Source organism: Nymphaea colorata, chromosome 13, assembly GCF_008831285.2.
Source record: "Nymphaea colorata isolate Beijing-Zhang1983 chromosome 13, ASM883128v2, whole genome shotgun sequence".
Classification (NCBI taxonomy): Eukaryota; Viridiplantae; Streptophyta; class Magnoliopsida; order Nymphaeales; family Nymphaeaceae; genus Nymphaea; species Nymphaea colorata.
In genome coordinates, this window is record NC_045150.1 from 6,227,583 (window position 1) to 6,249,060 (window position 21,478).

General features: G+C 39.4%; 2 protein-coding genes across 2 annotated transcripts; one reads left to right on the forward strand and one right to left on the reverse strand.

The window, feature by feature from the left end:
* Nucleotides 1-6,134: 6,134 nt before the first annotated feature.
* Nucleotides 6,135-10,977, forward strand: LOC116266846 (uncharacterized). Its single transcript, XM_031648279.2, has 2 exons — nucleotides 6,135-7,160; nucleotides 10,484-10,977. The coding sequence occupies exon 1, from the start codon at nucleotides 6,339-6,341 to the stop codon at nucleotides 7,044-7,046; it is 708 nt and encodes a 235-aa protein (XP_031504139.1). The 5' UTR covers nucleotides 6,135-6,338; the 3' UTR covers nucleotides 7,047-7,160; nucleotides 10,484-10,977.
* Nucleotides 10,978-13,922: 2,945 nt separating this feature from the next.
* On the reverse strand, nucleotides 13,923-15,770 carry LOC116266847 (photosystem I subunit O). The gene is made up of 4 exons (XM_031648280.2): nucleotides 15,593-15,770; nucleotides 15,314-15,389; nucleotides 14,489-14,668; nucleotides 13,923-14,089 (listed from the first exon to the last, which is right to left on the reverse strand). Exons 1-4 carry the CDS (start codon nucleotides 15,693-15,695, stop codon nucleotides 13,999-14,001), a joined length of 450 nt encoding a protein of 149 aa, XP_031504140.1. The 5' UTR covers nucleotides 15,696-15,770; the 3' UTR covers nucleotides 13,923-13,998.
* Nucleotides 15,771-21,478: the final 5,708 nt, after the last annotated feature.

The window sequence follows — 21,478 nt, forward strand, 5'->3', positions numbered from 1 at the left end:
ATATACTGTTGAGATAGATGAATGTAATTGTTCGAGTGAGACTTACAATCACAACATTGGCTTCAGGGTTGGAGTAGTTCGAGTTTTTATTGGTCCTAGTAGCAATGAACAACTCGGCACATGATGGCTGCTCGGAACTTTTCCCAAACACTTGATGGGTGGTTAAAAATGGTAATGATCGGAAACATTCAAAAGCACATTCGAATGACAACCAATCAAACTAATATTTTGGAAACAAGTATATGTGTAGTTGAACAAGACATGGTAAAAAAATTGGCACCAGAATATACTGGAACTGGGTAAAGATAAACACTGGAGAAAAATTGAGGGTTTTGTATTTGTGTTGGGATTTTATATAATTAATATATAAAATTAAAGGTACTAAGCTCAACAAACATTCTTACAAAGTTTCATGAAAATAGTCAATAGGAAGAAGAGGGAAAAGAAAAGGAAAGAAAGACGAATAAGAAAGGAGAAGAAGGGCTCATGCAAATAATAAGTCAAAGAAGACTTTACCGACAAATATAATGGATTGATAAAATCATACTTAAAAACATTGATGATATTCATGCGGTAACTTTTATCGACATCTGGAGTCAATACATCGATGAAAGTAGAGTTTTACCGATGCATAGGTCAAATGACAGTAATGTATTGTAGAGAAACTATTTCAACAACGAGATAATGATAAAACATCAGTAAAACTAGCTCATTTTGTAGCTGAGCATTAGTAATTTTCACCAAAAGAAAATTTCATGGATGCAAGAATGGTCATGTATCTATAAAATTGGCTTTCTTTAGGTACTTTTACTGACGTCCATAGCTGAACATTTGTAATTTTCACCAGAAAAATGTTGACAGCTTTTCGCCGACGTCTGCTCTAGATGTCAGTGAAAATTTATATTAACTGACATTTGTTTCTAGACGCCCATAAAAGTTAGACTTTCACCAACATGAGATTTTCACGCATGGGTGAATCCTTTTTTTTTTTGTAGTAAATGAGAAAAATAGCTTGAAAATATCAATATAAAAATAAGAAAATTTTGCGGTCCGCGTATGCAATTGCTTACACGTCGTCTACACCTGCTTCTGCCCATGCATGTAGGGAAGTGAAACCATCAAGGGTGGAGAACAAGACCATTAAATAAATGCACGTTAATCATATGGTTTCTCCACATGCATAAATGGCACATTTACAGCTGTATGGCTTGGGATGGGCTACCTCGAACCCAACTTGACTAAAAATACTCGTTTAAACTCGAGTTGAGCTCCTTAAAACATGCTCAAATTGACTCGATTATAAGGTACTGTCGAGCTCAAGCTCGAGCTTGACTTGCTTAATTCGTTTATGTAAACCTGTCTCATTTCTTTTAACTTATTTAACTCGTCAACTCATTGACTTATTTAGTTAATTCATGATGAACCGGTTTTATGTAGTTGAACTAAGCCTAGTTTAAGCAAGTCGAATTTGACTCGTTTAACATTTCAAGTATAAATTTAAACTCGAGCTCAACTCATTCATAAATGAGTCAAGCTCGAGATGAGTTTTTTTTTTTCTAACAAGTTCGAGCCCAGTCCAAGTTGACTCAACTTGTTTTGTAACCCTATGCATATTGATGTAACGATTGTGTTTTTGGAAAAATAAACAAGAGCTGCCTTAGTGTTGATGCATACCAAAACTAGTCTAACCACATAAAATCTACTCTTTCTTTGTGGGTGCATTATTTTATTAGCCAATTGGGTTTTCAGATGTGATATAGAGAACTGATGCATCGTAGATGCACTGCTTATAAGGACAAGAATGCATCTATGACCGTAACATAGGTGTGCGACAAAGTGACCGCGATAACTCATCCGTGATGCACAATCCATGGACATGAATATGTTTATATCTGTCGTTGTTTAATATTTTTGGTTTTTGGTGTTTGTTTAACAAAATTAACCTGTATGCCTTTCCATGATAGAATCTGGAGCAAACGACTCAGGGAAAAGGGATGGTGCAAGGGCGATTGCCTCCCTCTAAAATTTTTGAAAATAAAAATTCTAACAAGTAAAATTTTGAAAAAAATGTATTTAACTCCTGTGAAATTTGAAAACTCATAATTTGGCCCCACTGAAAATTTTAAGAAGTATAACTCCACACTTGAGGGGGGAGTAGCTGGTTCAGCAATACAGATGCCCTTGACGCCGGCTTTGTAGATATTCATTTTTTTTCTATGTTCTATTTGCTTCAGTGTTGTCCCTTATTCACCTTGCAGATTTTAATTTGTCAAAAATTATAGATGTTCAGCAAAATTAACACTGTCACTTTTTTGTATGGTTACTTTTGCATGAGAGTTGAAGGGCTGCACACGAGCCGAGCCCGAGCTTCGCCAGCTCGAGCTCAAACTCGAGCTAAAAATACTCGAGCTTGGCTCAAACTCGAGCCGAACTCCTTATAACAAGCTCGAGCTCGACTTGACTACACATAGTCGAGCTTGAGCTCGACTCGTTTAGCTCAATTAACTCGTTAGTCATTAACTCATTTAACTAGTTAACTCGTTTAGCTTGTTTAGGCATTTAACTCGTTTAGCTTGTTTTTTGGTTCACATTGCAAATTATAACTTGTTTAGCTTGTTTTTTTGGTTCACATTGCAAATTATCTGATGCTCAATTTGCAGTTTCTTTAGCCATATTACAATGGGAAGCAAAGGTAAATATATTAGTTTGGAAATGGATTTAGACAACACGAATGCAGCATACTCAAAAATTTGCAGATTCATGCTTAGAAAGCACTGAATCTCCTTGCTCAGTGTTTGTTTCATTGGCATTGTTTTTGTACTCGGACAACAAATCCATGAACTCATTGAGAAGTCGCTGCACTTTTCTGCTTCATGCCATTGCTGGAAGGATGTCTTCTCTAAGGAGTTTGGGCTTTTTCATTCCCTTAATTCACAATAGCAAAAGCATCAAAACAAGTGGTAGGCTGTAGTTCTAGAAAACTTGCATCCTGTTGCATACATATGCATGTCTGCACCTGTTCATGTGTGCCTATATGTGTCTGTGAGTGCCTTGCCAAGTGTGCACATGCATGAACATGTTTGACAGGAGACACATAAACAGAACTATTGGTGAATGATGTTTTACAAGCACAAAAGGATCCCATGCAGGGTTTTGCAGTATAGAAGCAACAAAATCAACCATGCTAGTGGGAAGACCAAGAAATTTCTCACATAATTCTCTCAAGCATGACTCATCTGCTTCCCTGTTTGAAAAAAAAAAAAAACATAAACAAAAGAACTGCAGAACGTTTCCCAAACTTTTCCTCTTTCCATTAGAAAAGCAATTCTCTTGTAACAAAATCAAGATGGAATGAAGCTAAGCAAGTGAAAGTTCTATAAAACATAGGCACCTTTAGGCCTTTTACACACATCCACCTATAATGTAAGATATCAAAAGATGAAGGTTACAACCTAAGCCAGAATTTGCACAGAGGTGTAACTGTGATCGCACCTTCTCTTTGTAAGGTCACAACCCAAGCTAGAGTTTGCAGTATGCAGAACTATAATTAAGAAAATATAAAGTTAAACCAAGCCACATGATATTCTTTTGTTACCATCTTGTGAGCAACAAATAATTATGCTCTGATCTTAGGAAATATAAGCACATCCCTTGAGAAAAACAATCATCCAACCACTTGTCCTCCAGCAATCTATTTTTCTTTTTTTTTTTAAAATAAGAATCATGGACATGTGAAGGGGACCACGACACAAGTAGCTTTGTCAAGACGAAATTCATTTTAATCCTGCAGTAAGATACCAGCAAAGATAGTTAGAAGCATCGATAACATCCTTCGGTAGTTATACGGAAATTTGAGAGCACCAATTTGGTAAGAGTGACTAGGAAATGATAACAAGAACAACCACCAGATGATCTAACGCAAGAAAAAAGGTTTACCTTTACATGAAAAGAAACATTCAAAATATAAAAATGAATAACAAAGTAATAACCTGGCAAGAAATTGGATATAGGCGAGGAGGCATTGGCAATACTCATTAGGTGATTTCAAAGCTAAGGAAGATGCAAGTTGTGCTTCCAGATGTGCCCTGGTCTGCACACCATCGGTCAAAGTCCTGTAACAATTATTTCATATTATATAGATATCCGAATCTGATGTTGCTAAGTAGGGAGTCTCTAGACTATCTATATTGTACACACATTGCTAACAAGATCACCATATAGACAAAGCCATTAATCAACGACATCAACTAAATAGTAGGATATAGGAATATAGTAGGAACATAAAAGACAATATTCGGCGGTTATAAACCCTTCCTCCTCCCAAATGCAGCTCATAAGACAGCAAAAATAGAAACCAAAGTACTCGATCTTACCTCCGGAATGCTGGTGGGCCGGTGGCCTGTCTTAGGATGCTGGATGGTGGTGCTGCCTTGCTTGTGAAGGCCATGCAGCGGTGAGCAGGTGAAGAGCCTAGAAAGGTGGTCATGTGGTTGATGGAAGAGGGAAGGCGTCAGACAGGAAGGAAGATGGTAGACGGGAAGAGACTAGAGACGGAACACGGAAAACCAAAGACGAAGGATTGTCGTCTCTCGTCTGGTTGTTGTGGTCGACGGAAGAGGGAGGATGAGAAGAGAAAGAGCAGACGGAAGAGAGATATTAGTTTGAAAGACGGAAGATAAAGACGTATATATATGTTGGCCCTCGGTAAATAGTTTTAACCCTGAACCGGTTTGAGGAACCAGTTTATGCGATTCAATTAAATAACGAGTCGAGTTCTTGCAACTCGAACTCAACTCATTTATAGTTTCGAGTGTAAGTGTGAGCTCGAACTCGACTCATTTATAAATGAGTCGAACTCGAGCCGAGCTTTCTCGAGCGAGTTCGAGTCGAGCCCGAGTTGGCTCGACTCGTTGTGCAGCCCTATGAAGCTCACACCCAACTTCTTATCTCTATAAGATATATTGTATGCTTTTGGTGCCTTATGAAGTCACATTCATTGTGCTTCAACTTGTATATCGATAAAACCCTTTTTGCAACAAAAGAAGTTGACATCGAAATGAAAATTGGCCGCCTACCACTCCCCATTTCAAGCCATTCTGCTAACTCTTTTGAGGATTTTTTGTGTGACCACTTCAATTGACAGTCTTATATCTTGCATCCTCTGCAATTTGTGTTTGCTTGATCTGATCTTCTAAAATCGTGTTATGGACACGACACTGAAAGAAGACAAGAAATTGGAACGACTGCTATTATCTGCAAAGGTGTCTGCTACGTTCTCAAAGAACTGTCTATTATTTGGAAAGCAACCCCCCTTCCTATATAACATGACCTCAATCTAACTCATTATAGAGTTGGATGTCCGTGGTTCCTTGCATGATCTTGTAAATGTTTTTGTAATCTTATATAAGTGCTATGTATTGGGCATCTGGCTTTACTTCAACCTCATTATCATGAGTAAGGGCATGAGATCAAATGCCAATTGAATGCTACTAAAGTTTTTCTTGACATTGTATCACCAAGTAATTCATATTCGTTCTTGTTACAAATGTTATTTTGGCCAGATATTTTATCTCATCCGTGTTTACCAAGCATGAGGAAAAAGTATCCAATATTATTTATTTGCTCACCAAACATGAAATATTTCCACTTTGGTGATATCTTTTCTTGGATAATCACACCGTGGACAAGTTTTCCGATGAAATTATTCACAGTCCCACTCAAGTTTTCTAAGGCTCCATTAATTGTATTAATGTCCTATGAGTTAACTAGCTTGAATTTTTTGGCAACTAATTTTTGCCCATACCTCCAAGTTTTTGTCTTGTCATTCAAACGTCCAAATCAAATATTAAAAGTTAAGTTTTTAATTACCTTTTGACAAAATTTGTTCCTTAAATAACCAAATTATCCAAGTTTGCGGTTTGATTGTTCTTGATCTAAAAATCTTTATAATTTGAAAACCATAAATTTAATATACCATTTTCTCAATACGAAAATATAAAAGTTAAATATTTTAGGGATCGATCTTAGGATTCTTTTACAAATAGTGATTTTTATCGCGGACTTTTTGTAGCTTCACAAAAGCCCACCGCGCCACATGCCATAGATTTCGCATTTTATCAAACTCATTTACCATTTAAGATTTACAGATTGAAGCTTTGGGATCGCCGAGAACGCCTTGCATCCTCCCTCCTACCAAAAAGGCGGCTCCGAAATTTCCTTCCTGCTCTGCTCAGACTGCTCGTTTAGATCATTGAGTCCTCTCCTCCCTCTCTCTGAGCAAATCGGCTGACTGAATTTCCCTCCGAAGCTCAGGGGAGAACTCTCCCTCTCTCCCTCTCATGAGGTTCACGGACTCGCCGGTCGTGGAGATTAGGGTGCGTGGCCACCTGCTGACCTTCGAGCAGGACAACGGCTCCATGCACGTGGGCACCTCTGTCTGGCCGTGTTCCCTCGTCCTCGTCAAGTTCCTCGACCGCTGGCTCTCTGCCGAAGGCTCCACCGCCGCCACCACCACCACCACCGTTACCAACCCTTATGCTCCCCTCTTTGACTTTCGCAACAAGCGCGGCGTGGAGCTTGGTGCTGGCTGCGGCGTCGCCGGTATGGGCCTCTCCCTCCTCGGCCTTGACGTCGTCCTCACGGACATCGCCCCGGTAATGCCGGCACTTAAGCGCAACCTTAAGCGGAATCTCCCTTCCTCCTCCGCCTCATCTCGCCCAACGGCCGGCAAGCTCAAGATCGCTCAACTGTACTGGAACAACAGGGCTCAGATCCAAGCGCTGAAGCCCCCATTCGACTTCGTTATCGCCACGGACGTCGTCTACCTCGAGGAGACGGTGGAGCCCCTCCTTTCCGCCATGGACGCTTTAGCGGGCCCTGCCACCCTCATCCTTCTAGGATACCAGCTGCGCTCGCCGGAAGCCCATCAAAAGTTCTGGGAGCTCTGCCCCACCTTGTTCTCCGTGGACAAGGTCCCTCACGAACATCTGCACCCTGATTATGCCTACGAAGAAACCGATGTCTACATTCTCAGGAAGAGGGCGTGACTGTCCGAGTGTGGGATTGGTCACCATAGAGCTGGATTTCATTTTCTGAGCAAACTTTCTCGTAGCAATTTGGTACTTCGTCAATAGCGGCATCATGATGAATCGACTCTTGTGGTTGGTGGTTGCGTGGTTTTCGATCCACTTTCATGTTTTACCTTCTGTTAATTTCTGCATGTGGTTTAACCTGATATGTCGATTCCTTGATCCCTATAGTAAGATCGATTAATTTGTCTTTTTGCTTTGTTCTTTGGTGCGGAAGAAGAAAAAAGAATGTGTTTCCTTGCAACATGGACTAGGCAGTCTAGGCGAGACTTGTTGCGAAAAAAGGTCTTCGTTGCAAGTTAGGATTAATATATGAAAGTATGTAGATAACTTGTCTTGCCACTTCTGGTTTTTTAAAATCCTCACCTGCAAATAATTATGCCATTTTACAGAGGACTTCCATAACATAGAAACCACGGATTGAGCATGAAGGCTTTTGATGAAAACCAAGAGATCAAACTGTTGCCTTGAATTTCTTGGGCCAAGGTTGTGGAGCTTGTTTACTAGTTGGCAACATGACAAGTTGATGCACAAGTAGTCCTAGTCGATCCAGATTGGGTCCTAAGTTGAGGTCGTTCTCTAGAATAATTTTCTATGTATTTGACAGCATGTATAGCATTTTCAACTTTTCAACAGGAATGCAAATTCAAGTGCGATTCTTATGCCTTCCCTGTGGCGTGTTTTTTGATTTGTAGAGATATTCCTTCATGAAGAACCAGACGCTTTTGGTCCTAAACATTCATATTATGTTAGAGTTATATACTTCATAGCTTGATTACTGATTTTATGTGCTTAATTGAATTGTCTGTGCAAATTTGGATTGTCAAAGCTACGTCTTGTTCATATGCTAATGCCAAAGTTGCCAACCCATTCTAGTTACTAAGACAACTTGCTTACCTACTAGTCAACTCTTTGGAAGTGCAACTCCAAGTATTAAGAATTTTTGACTTTTACTGTATATTGATTATGTATATACATGAGAGCATGCATGTTATTTCAACAGGAACACACATCATGTATGATTCTGATGGCTTTCCTATCACGTGTTTTTTATTTAGAAAGATGCTTGTTATGTTATCAGTTGTGTACTTGAATTGCGGAACTACCATTGTTAATACAAAAAATTAGGGTCCTATCCAATCCAAGTTACGAAGTCAACTAACTAACACGTGAACCAAGTCTCTGGCAGTCCGAATCCAAGTCATTAGATTGCGATTCAGGCTTTGAGCTTGTAAAGTGCTTGATGAACCCTGAGCACCATTTTGTTTTCACACTTGCCATGTGGAGGCACCTGGCTGCACCATCTTGTTTTAACCTAAGAAAAGGATCTTTATTCGTGGTTTAAATTTCCTACTCTTCAATAAGAGTACAATTGTCACCATGCCAGAAGTGCAATCGTTTCAATCATACAAAAATGCTAACTCTAGCCCCTTCCAACAATTTGAATTTCATATTTTTAAGCTGGCCATCAACTTTGCCTTTTTGCTTTCTCTCTCTCTGTGAGGCAGAAATTATCTGATGTGCTTCACTTTCTTTCTGCATGCTAGATTGTGACCATCTGCTACTGTACTTCTTAGGCCCACCTCTGGTGGTCAAGTTTGGTAACATTGACAACATCTCTTTCTCTCCCTCTCTCTCTCTCTCTTACACAGATACACATTATATATATATATATATATATATATATATATATATATATATATATGCACTCACACACACACACAATATATATATATATATATATATATATATATGCACACACACACATATATATAATATATACACACACACACACACGTCCCTTCCGACTTTCTATATATATATGTGTGTGTGTGTGTGTGTCTAGCGGTGCTATTTGTACATGGATATAACACACTTTAGTTAAATATTTCATCATGAAATATATCTATTACAAAAATAACCATATGGGTGTTTTCTCCATGCTAGACACAGAAAGAAGCAAAAAATGATGTTTTCTCGGTGTGTGGATAGGAGTTTATAGGCTGGAAAAGCTCGGTTGTTGATTTTCTAAATCTTATAAAACAATGAGTACATTGAGAAAGCATGAATTATTTTTTGTTGTTTTTTTCAGATATGGATATTTCTCTCTTTGATTAGTTTGTCAAATGGCCATTGATGGCTGGGATATTTTACTACAGTATGTTGCTCTCAAACGTACAAGATAGTTTCCCGTATGATCAGTGTTGATGTACATCCTAATTTCAATGCCATGTAATTGTGATTACTGATTAGTGTACATATAGAGGCTAGAACAATGTTGCTGTGAATGAGTGTATTGCCACATACATATCAGTACTGCTACTGTACACGTTTCTACAAGTGTTACTGTGCCCATATATATGTAGTCGGTATAATCTCTTAATAAGTTAGAACTGGAAAAGTGCATTAAAATAACATTAAGAGCTAATATTATAGAGCAATAAGTAGTATAAAGCTAAAATTTAACAAAGGTAGATAAGTTGCACAGTAACTATGTGATAAATGGGTTGACATGATTGGCTCATGTGTACACTTTTGTATTGCTCCTGTCTCTGAATGGAATAGAAGCAATGGTTGTGATATTAATGTTATAAAGGAAAAAATCAATTTGAAAAGCCAAATATTGCAACAGATTATAAATATTGTGAATTTAAATATTTTAATAGTATAACAACAGCGTCATATAAGCATACTGATTATTTTGTTTATGTATTTGTTTCCAATTTCTAGATATACTTTTCTCGTCTTTTGTTTGTACATTTATTTTTAAAATTTTAGCTTTTATTTACATTCCCAATATCTTTTTTCCATCTAAAAAATACACTTGCTTGTTTCTGTTGTTTTTGAAATTTTATTGCAACTTTTTCCCAAGTTATTAAGAACCTATATTATCTCCAAATATTGTTTTGATGAAAATGTAGCCAAGATTGATATTTTTGTCAAGCTTGCAAAGTAAGAAGGCATTTTCATTTATTGTCAAGGTAAAAGGAGATTAAAAAGAGAAATCTTGCTTTTCTTCTACTCTCATCCTTATGAATGTGAAATAGCATAAGTGTCAAGAAACAAGAACTATGTTCCAATAGTAGTAAATCTTATAGACGGGAGGAGAATTAAGAGCTGTATGTAGTTCTAATGGATCATCCATTGGTTCACTGTATACTGTTTATCTTTTCCTTCTTTTCACGGTCAGTTGATTTCAAGTTATTACTATGAACTTATTACCACTGTTTGGAACTTTGGAGAAAGCATCACCTTGCATGTTTTATTTTTTGCTTCTGCTAGTTGACTTCAACATATTTGCTCTGTATTGGCTACTAGATCGGTGTAGTGGATGTTAACATTCAACATTATCCCTTAGTAATATCTCACATAATTTTCTAATCTTCTTTGTGCAGGCAAACAATACCAAGAAACAGGCCTAAACTGGAGTTTGGCTGCTATAAAAAAAGTTGGGGAAATATACATCAAGTTGCTGTCGGTGTTTGCACATAGACAGCTCTTGTGCCTTGGCATTTAGGTATATCTTTACCAGCTAGGTTTTCATTCTTGTTGCAGATAAGAAACTATTGTCATAGGGATGCTTCATTTGTACCCCCGTTCCATATGTTCTTCTATGAAAATTGTATTAGAGCCTTGATGAAAGAAATGATATGTCGTGGTACCCTTGTAAAGTATGAAAGGGAATAAAATCCTCATTACGTTTCCTAGAAAGTTTTTGGAAGATCGGGGGTACAAGTTAACCTTTGACTGAGGACCTGATTTCATTTGCATTTGCACATGTATCTTCGTTTGTTGTTTAGAACGAAATCTCCAGAAAGATGGAGTTCCAGTTCGTGGACCATAAATTGCCTCAAGCTTCATGTAGTTGCAAAAGTTCAACTTTGGAACATCTTTAGTCTCTTGGATTTTCTTTGGTCTCTTCATGTTTGTTTTCTAAAGTCCATTAGGAATCTTCATATCATGCAATTTTTAATGTTCTATTTCATCTTAACATTTGCATTTCAATTTATTCAAAATTCCCCGTAAAGCTGAATTTCTTATGGGAGCATGGTGAAAATGGTTAACTCTTTGTGGGTTCGTGGTACTTCTTGCTGTCATTGGAAATTGTGGACCTTGATCCTTAAACAAACAATATTGTTCATCTATTGGGCTGCTTGAGCTAGACATTTTGTATTGTCTGCATGGAGGAAAATTTTTATCAGTTGATTGGATTGTAAAAGAGCAGGGAACGGTTGGCTGGTTGAGAGTAGGCCTGGGCGCCGGGCCGGGTTGCCATCGGGCCGGATTGAAGAAATTTGTTATCGGGTTCAACTTGATTGCGCCCGGCCCGACCCGACCCGACCCGAGATCTTAACGGGTCGGGCCCGGTTATCACATTTGTGCCCGGCCCGGCCCGACGGCCTGTTAGGTCAAGAGAACGCAGGCCTCCCGCCCTCTCCTAATCGCATTTTCGCAGCTGCAATAGAGCCATCGAGGGAGGCAGAGACAGGGAGAGACCGTGTGCCACCGGCCATTGCCACCATCTCCACAGTCCACACCCAGCCAGTCCACTATTGCCACCGTTTCCGCTCCACCACTGGGCCACCGTCGCCCTTTCGCCGCTCCGCCACTGGTCCATCATCGCCCTTTTGCTTTGTGAAGGTACACGCTGCTCACTGAAAGAAAGAGGAACTGAGATAAGCATGACCCATCGTCTTTTATCCTCTCTTATGTGGTTTTCCTCTTCTTTGTCCTCATCGTCATCATTTCTTTTTTTCTCTTTCTTACTTTGGTGATCTGTTTTTCTTTGATCATTCGTGGCGGAGCTTGCTGTGCATTTGATTCCTTTCCTTTCTGCCTTTGAAGTCTTACCTGCTGCCTAGATGCTTTATTTTCTCTTATATATGATTCACTTATTTGTTGCATTTGTTTACTCTCTCTTGTGGTCTACTTCGTTTCGTTTTTTTTCTGTAACTTCCTCTGCGCATTTGGCCGTCTTTTTCACGACTTCCCTTGTGTTCTTGGTAACTTCCTCTGCGCATTTGCCTTGGCCGTCTGTTCTCTGCTCTATTTTCAGTTCTCTGTTTCTCTTTATTATCTTTGTGATATTTTGATTTATTACTGAAGCTTCTGTCAAGGGTGAGTAGCTTCCTCGGACATGGTGGACCAGGCCTGCCAGTTAACAAAACGGGCTGGGCTGGGCCTCGGACATGGTGGACCAGGCCCGGTACCCGGCCTGGCCCATCAATAATCGGGCTTCGGGCCCGACGGGCCGACCCGGGCCGACCCGATGCCCACCCCTAGTTGAGAGCCTATAGTTAAGTCTTGGACTCGGCTACAAGCTGGGTTTACTCAATTGCAGAGTACCTATGGTGCACATCCTCTAGCAGAAGGTCAAAAGCCAATGGTATATCAATTGGTCATGGAGTAGTACAAGAATGCTCAGTGACTTTAATGCCGAAGACACTGAAAATATGTAGTGACTTTCCTTTATCATTTCGTCTTTTTATTCTCGTTTAAATTTTAGCAGAAGCAGCTTTTCTTGACAAACTTTTCAAGGTCAAACATGGTTTAAGTATTGTTTTTTCGATTTTTGTAGTTTCCAATGTCTATGTTTGTGATTAACTTGTTACTTATGTGTTACTGTATGGTGAACCTTCATCATTGATAAATATTCTATGAGAAATACTGCCTACATTATTTTTCTTTCTTTATAATCACTTCATCTGCTGAAATGATTAAGGCAATCCATTCTCCCAACACTGTGTACGACCTTTTTGACATTGATATTTCACGTGTTAATCCTTCGTATTTCCATCCCCTTCCTTCTTGTATTACTCTATCATGATTACTGTAAATTAGTTGTGTGAAGTTTATATACATGCATGCGATACCCTTGGGCTTGTAGCTCAATCATTTCAACTTTGTCTTACATGGTTTTGTGCTAGAGTACCCTGTATTTGTTGACTTTCTTTTCCATCGACTTCATGATGTGCTCTTGGGTTGCTTGCTTTATGGTTTCACACGTTCGAATAATGGAGTAAGTACTTAGTCATGATGGTTGCCGCTAGAATGGGCTTCATCTACGAGGGAGCAGCAGTAAGGCTTCTTCAGCAAACCGCCTAATCCTGCAGGTACACATTGCTTTGGCTTTTGCAAGGAGTTAGCATGTACCGAGTCTGATGCCACACCATGCTAATTTTGTTTGGTTCGATTCACAATGATAAATGACAGTTGTATGTTGCCTTTAAACTGGAAGTGGATTGTTGTGGAGGTATCTCAGAAAATCTTTTCTGTTTCAAGCAATCTGCTTTCTTCTCTTCATGCTACATGTATGCAACTCAGAATTTTGTTGTCATACATAAAACATGCGCACATGAATTTTTAACATGTTAAATGTACAAGTTCACAGGAAGCAGAACATATAAGTTCACCTTCATAACTTCCCTGATTCAATTGTTTGCATTGCACTCATGGTGCCATGCATGTGTACCGGCCTTGATGGACGTTGTAATGCCATGTGATGACTCTTGCTACAGCAGTCAAGATTTGTCACAGTAATTTTTGTTAGAAATTAGGTTGTAGACTGTGGATGTATGACATTTTAGTTGATGACAAAATGTTTAACAACCTTCACTAATGCATCATGCTGCGAGAATATTAGCAACAACAATGGTTATGGTACTTAACGATGTTTATGATGTTTTTAGCGATAGACTTCACATTTTTGGGAGCGACGTGTTGACCGCACAAAGCGCATCCGAGTTAGTTCATGGAAATAAGACGGCACATGGATTCCCAAATAACGACCAGATCACATGGTTGACAGGGGAAGTTAAAACATAAGCTCGGAAATATCATAATACATTCTTTTCATTTCGGTGAAATGATAAAATAGAATACATGGAAGGATCCGAGATTAGTGCTGATATCAGAAATAGCCTTCACTCCTGCCCTTGAAACCAATCTGCCCAAAAGTGAGGCACAAGAACAGACCCAAGTGCCATGTGACCAACCACAGCCTGTTACCGCAAATTATAAGAGAAAGTTAGGGCACCAGTTACTATAAGATCATTTTTCTGGGCAGGGAATATATATATATATATATATATATACACAGTTCACTCATTAATGCTGTTCTATCTCGTGATAGGATGATTGAGAAAAAACAAGAACAAAAAGAAGCGAACTAGAACTAGTACGAGATAATGAAAATACCTATAACATTTTTCTTTATGTTTTTCTTTCAACTGTCAATCACAATGGATTGGACAACTCTCATGAGTATGCATACTGACTCTAGAAAGTGAGTCACAATTTAATTTTCCTCTCTCTCTCTCTCTCTATATATATATATATATATATATATATAGTCAAATGTGTGTGCGTGTGCACGTGTGTGAAATTATTCAGAAACTTACCAGAATTGAGAGCCAAGAGCAGGGCCAGTGGGCCAGTGAGCAAGCTCAGTTCCAATGCTGTCAAAGAAGAGGCTTGTCAAGCTCTTCCCATCAATGGCGGGAATGCTAGAGGGTGCAATCCACCCGATCAGCCCAAAGCCAATTACATTAAGGTCTGTTCGCAGCCAATCACCTCTGAAGCTGAGAGAACAACATTCGTATATCTCATTATCATAGTTTCATAGTCGCTTACACATACAAAGGAGAATGTGAAATCAGGAGACGTTGCATTTACATATAACTTAAATTGACCATTGAATCGACATTAATCTAGCGGTTTTCAATTATTCTGATCAATGTCTTCGTGACTTTTGTAAATGCATGTCTATTGGGTACAGTTCTTTTCTTGCTTTGTTTGAATGTGGGGCTAATTTTTAAAAAAGATATGTTTTGATCAAAGCAAAAATCCTTTTGTATAAAAATTTTAAGACCCTTTATATATATTATGAAAAAATTGAAATCAGCAGGCAGATGACTAAATATTCGCTAAAAGCTCTATATTATCAGAACATTAGTAACTGTTATTGTGTTTTTAAGGACAGTTTATGAGACTTCCAATGACGTGCTTTAAATATAGCTGCCAAAAATAAGTCTAATATGTGTCTACCATTAAATAAAATATTTTAGGATAAAATATAATAAACAGTGGCATCACTTTAAGTTGAACGAAAGGGAAGCGCTGGTACAATTTATACTGGAAAATAAAATGCCGTGTACATTCCTTTTGGGACGCATGTTCCAAGCGCATGAATAGATTAGATGTCACAGAAGATGAGAAAGTAGTACCAAGTGAACCTCCCGTTTGAGTTTGATGCAGCTACCTTGAGAGGATTAACTTCAATTGCGGGGGATCTAAGAAAACCTGCAGCGGAAAAGTGAATCAAAATTAATGATCGGACTTAAACTATACTGAGATAACTTAATCTAGAAAAAAAAGTCTTGGATGCGATTTTATAAGCAAATTAAACTTATGTGTGTCTCCATTCATGGTAGGCAAAATAAATAATACAATTAAGATACAACGAAGTAGATTCAAGGGGAAGAATATAATGAAAATGGACGTACTAGATTGAAGGTTGATCCTTGATGGAGGGCGTGCAGGGGAGAGAGAGGAAGTGCCCAAGCCAGCAACTGGTGCTCTCAATGCGTTGCCTCCCATGGTTGCCATTTTCTCTCTCCCTCTCTAGATTTCTCTCTCTCTCTAGATCTCTCTCTCTTGTGTGTTTGTGAAGAGCAATGTTGTGTGATGAAGGCTTCTTATGGTGTTGGATAGAGTGGTGGATGAGAGTTTGGGGAATGGACCAATAGTGTTCAAGATAGAGATACATGTGGATAAGGGGCGACTCCTTGTAGGCTTTTCTTGTCCACAATTTCCTTTTTTCTTTTGGAAAATTATCCTGCAGTTGTCTGGTTTTGCCATAATCACAATAAAGCACCTGCTGCTTCTGAACTTTCTGCAAAAAAAAAAAAAAAATTGCTTGTCTTTGAAGGCACTTTTCATGCTATGCCACTACCATGGGAAGACATGTTCTCACCTCTTATTAGAGGGCATTTTGGTAATTTATATGATAAAGCTTTTCTAAGTTATATTTTGTTACGGGGCATTTTGGTCATTTTTGGCTTACATAGACAGCCAACTCGAGCTTGAGTTTAAGTGTATGTTCAAAATGTTAAACTTGTCGACTCGTTTAAACTCGACTTGGCTCAACTACATGATAAATGAATTATAATGACAAAATTGTTAAAGAGCAACAACTAAACAAGTTAATCGAGTTAAACAAGTTTATCAGTTATACGAACGAGACATGCTTAAGATAAACGCATTGAGTTCGAGCTCAGCATTGTATTGTCAAGTCTAGCTCGAGCTTGTTCTATCAAACTCGACTCAAGTTCGAGCTTGACTAGACTCGATTCATGTGCAGCAGCCCCATATATAGATGATCCCTTGTAAGGGGCTTTAACGAACAACCTGCTCCGTTGGGATTTCGACCAGAGAATGGGCAAATAAGAAGATTCACTTACCAACTTTTTCTTACTTTTTTAACAGCTGGGCTACATGAAAAAAACTGCGATTTCTTTTCAAAGTAGAGAATGTTGGGATTTCCCTATTTGGATAGTCCTGTGTCGATACGGGTTCATATCCGGTTCGGACCCTTAAGTATAAATACATGTGTCTTGTGATGGTGTGAGACACATCAAGTTTTTACCGTCTGGGTAATCGGTCCCCTTAGCCATACGTGAATTGCCTGCCCCCATCACTGGGCTGCTATGGCTGAGGAGAGAAACCCATTGCCGCCGCCACCGCCGCCGCTACCTCCGCAGGGAAACGACTCTATGGGGACTGTAGCCGTTCTTCCCACAGCCGCCGACATTCAGTCGGCGGTCGCCTCTACAGGTTCTTCTTCCGCCCTATTTGAAACCACATGAATCATGAATGTTTGTTTTTTCGATTTCTGCATTTTCGTTTGTGCGCTATCTAGATTTTTAGCAAAGCAACAACAATGGGTTATGGGCCCACGCCACGATTCCGCTGCGCGTTTCTCCCTTTTGCATTCTGTCTTCACGCAAAAGGGATAGGGCAGAAATGTGGAAAGAGGGCGACGGCCTCCATCGCGTGGGTGATGGAAGCCGTCGGTTCTGTTTTGAGGGAAAGGGGACGGCAGGGAGTTGGGCGACGGAGAAGCACGGGGCTGGCGGTTATGGCGGCATGGCAGGCAGTGACCGCCGTTTTGGGCGACGGCCGGCGCCCATCCATCTCTGTCTGCACGTTTTTCTCTTTTTTTTTTTTTTTTCTGTTCGAACCAACAGAGGAGGGCAGAGGAGTGGGAGAAAGGGCTTCGCCCGATTCCGGCACCCACCTCCGCTTCTCTCCCTCCGAGAACTTCCCTGTCATCGGACGACGGCATCCCACCCGCCGGCTCTCACCCATAGCCCTTGGAGGCTCGCCGGAGGCGTTTCCGCCGTTCCCTGTCGTTGCAGGCGAGCGGCGGTTTTGCGTAGCCTGAAACCGCTCGCTAGGTCGAGCGGGAGCCGGTCGGGCGGAAGGCGGGGGTGGGTCGGACCCGGGTCGGGTCATATTGACCCGACCCGGATTCATAATATTTAAAAAAAAAAAAAAAATCTCGTTCCCGCCCGTTCTTCCGCCCGCGCATTGAGTTTCTGGATCGGGTCGGGTCCGACAGGACCCGACCCGTATCCATACGGACTGATTCTTTAAAACAAAACCGATACGGTCCGTTTCAGGACCGGTTCAGGCTTTTAGAGACCGATTCGATCCGTTTCAAGACTGATTCGGGCCATTTCAGGACCGGTTCGGGCATTTTAGGACCGATTCAGATCTTTTCTGGACCGGTTCAGTTGATTTTCAGACCGGTTCATTCAGTTTTAGAACCGGTTTGGGCCCTTTTTGAACCGATTCAGAGTTGTTTGAGACCGGTTCTTTCCTTTTTTCGGACCGGTTCATCTAGTTTTCCACCGGTTCGGTCCATTTAGGACTGATGCGAGACCGATTCTAAGCTAGAGGAAGCTGGTATATGTGTTTTTATGTCTATTTAAAGTAATTAATGGATTGATTCGATCATATTAGATCGATACAGGACCGATTCATTATGTTTTATGGAGCTTTAATGAATAATTTAGATAGCATTAAGTTGATTATGCAGAAATGATTAATGTGATTCGTGTATCTCATTTTAAATGTGTTATTGTGACATATTACATTTTTGTATCATGCTTTGTTTAGGATTATGCTAAGGTTAAATTTTATTGCATGATCATAAAGTTGTACGATAACGTTAATGTAAGGAGCCTATGATTAGTTAAATCATGTTATACCTCACCAAAGTGACTACGCATGATTTAAAGGCACATTAGTGTTTCATGTTGTACTTATTCTCATTTGAAGTAGCATAATTACCCAAAGGTAGTGTGTTATGTTCAGGAGAATCAGTAGAGTAAAATAGGAAAATAGATCCTTACATAGTTCTGTCATTTTACAGCCAAAGGTGTTATGCTTAACTATAGTTTGGATTTACATTTCCTAGTTTTACTAGATAAAGTTAAGACGGAATACATGTGCATATTAGGTATATTATCAAAGTAGTATCCTAATGACCCCGGGTATTTGTCTTGGAAATAGTAGACATAAAGAGCCTTTTTATTTGGTTTACTGTTACATATGGTTTGTCTCATATAATGCATGTCAGCTTATGGATGTCTTTTGTCGTCTGCAGTGCCTGGATCTATTTATTTTAATGGCTCAAATTTTATCCCTTTACTTGATGATTCGAATTATGCTGAATGGAAAGAAAATGTTGTGTTTACATTGGGGTATATGGATCTGGATATGGCTTTGAGGCGACCTGAGCCACCACCTCTTACACAAGAAAGTACACATAATGAAATAGTGTATTTTGACAAGTGGGAGCGTTCTAACCGACTAAGCTTGTTGCTTTTGCAATCAAGGGTCGCTAAGAACATACGTGGTGCTATCCCACCTTGTAGGTCGGTGAGAGAGTTCTTGGATGCAGTTGAGGCTCAGTTTGTCAAAGTTAATATCTATGAAATATCAAGGAGGGGGTAACATTCGCCAGCATATGTTAGAGATGAGGAACATTGCTTCTCAATTGAATAACATGAAGTTGACTATTTCTGAATCATTCTTGGTATTCTTTACTTTGACCTCTTTACCAGCTGAATATACTCCTTTCAAAATCAGTTATAACACACATAATACTGAATGGACATTCAATGAATTGATGTCCAAGTGTGTTGAAGAGGAGGAAAGAATGAAGGGTGAGAAGTTGCAAAGTGCACATATGGTTTCTCACTCTGGGGCTGGTAAAGTTGGCATAAAGAAAAGTTCAATGAAAAGAAGTGCCAAGAAGAAGTCAACATGACAAACTGCTTCTCAAACTGCGCAGACTAACTTAGCCCCTATAAAGTATTTCTTTTGCAAGAAAAAGGGACATAAGAAGTCAGACTGCATCAAGTACAAGAATTGGTTAGAGAAGAAAGGTAACATGTCATTTGTTTCACTTGAAAGTAATATGTTACATGTTCCTATTAATAGCTGGTGGATTGACTCTGGTGCTACTGTGCATATTGCCAATAATTTACATGACTTTCTGAGCAAAAGGGAACCAACACTACATGAGAGGAGCATTTTCTCAGGAAACAAAATACGCTCACATGTGAAGGCTGTAGGAGAATGCCAGATTAGGCTTGATACTAACTTTGTTTTGGATCTTCATGATGTTTTCTTTGTTCCATTATATAGTAGAAACTTAATTTCTGTATCAAGGCTGGACAAATTTGATTTCTATTTAAAGTTTGAAAACTCAAAGATGTTGATTTATAAAGATCTTGTTGAAATTGGTTCTGCTTTTTTGTGTGATGGTTTATACAAGTTGAATGTGAAGATCCAATCTCCTGAATCGTTGGTTTCTAGTCATAATATAATTGGCAATAAGCGTAGTATCATAAAGGATGATTCATACATGCTATGGCACCGCCGTTTGGGTCATATCTCCGAAAAGAGAATAAGGAGACTCCTAAATGAAGGGATCTTACGATCTCTTGATTTTACAGATAACGACATATGTGTAGATTGCATAAAGGCAAAGCAAACTAACATATATAAAGAAGGTGCCGAGCGATGTACTGAAAAGTTAGGAATTGTTCACACAGACGTTTGTGGACCTTTCCCTCCTTGTTACACAGGCGAAAAGTATTTTGTCACATTTATAGATGACTATTCTCGGTATTTGTATCTCTACTTAATCTTTGAAAAATCTGATGTGTGTCAAGTTTTCAAAGACTATAAGAAAGAAGTAGAGAAGCAAACCGGTGAGGTTATCAAGATAGTCAGGTCTGATAGATGTGGTGAATATTATGGTAGGTTCATTGAGATGGGACAAAGAGAGAGACCATTAGCGCGATTTTTAAAGGAAGAAGGCATTGTGCCTCAATACACTATGCCAGGCAGCGCCTACCAAAATGGTGTTACTGAAAGAAGAAATCGTACGCTTAAAGAAATGGTTCGAGCTATGTTAAATTACTCTACTCTCCCTCTAACCTTGTGGGGTGAAGCACTCAGGACAGCAGTGCATATACAGAATAGGGTTCCTACTAAGGCTGTTTCCACAACTCCTTACGAGTTATGGACAGGTTGGAAACCTTCTCTTTCTTATATGCACATATGGGGATGTCCTGCTGAAGCTAAATTGTATAAGCCCTACATAAAAGCCTTTGATCCTAGAACAACCAGTGGTTTCTTTATTGGTTATCCAAAAAGATCGAAAGGCTATAGGTTTTATTGTCCATCTCATATACCACATATCGTGGAAACAGATAAGGCTAAGTTTCTGGAAGATGGCTCATTTGGGTTAGATGCATTACAAAACCTCAATTTTGAGGAAATACAGGATACTGAAAGTAGACCTGATAAAGAAAATATAAATGTGTATGATTATGTTGTCTCCCAGGATGACATGAATGCAAATCATACAGGTAATGCATCAGATCCAGATGAATTAAGTGTAGATCATACTGATGAACACGAACAGGATGTGGACATACAAATTGAAAATGATCAATTTCATGTTCGTAGATCTACAAGGGCCAGGAGATCTGCCATATCATCAGACTATGTGGTATACCTACAAGAGCCTAGTGATTTCATAGATGTTGATGATCCTTTCACATTCATTGAAGCCGTTGAAAGCAAACAATATAGGCACTGGATTAATGCCATGAAAGAAGAGCTTGACTCTATGGCTAAAAACCAGACATGGAGCCTTGTGTCGTTGCCTGAAGGAGTAAAGCCCGTAGGGTGTAAATGGGTCTATAAGACGAAGAGAGACTCTAAAGGTAACATAGAGAGATACAAGGCAAGATTGATTGCTAAATGATTCACACAAATGGAGGACATTGACTATAATGAGACATATT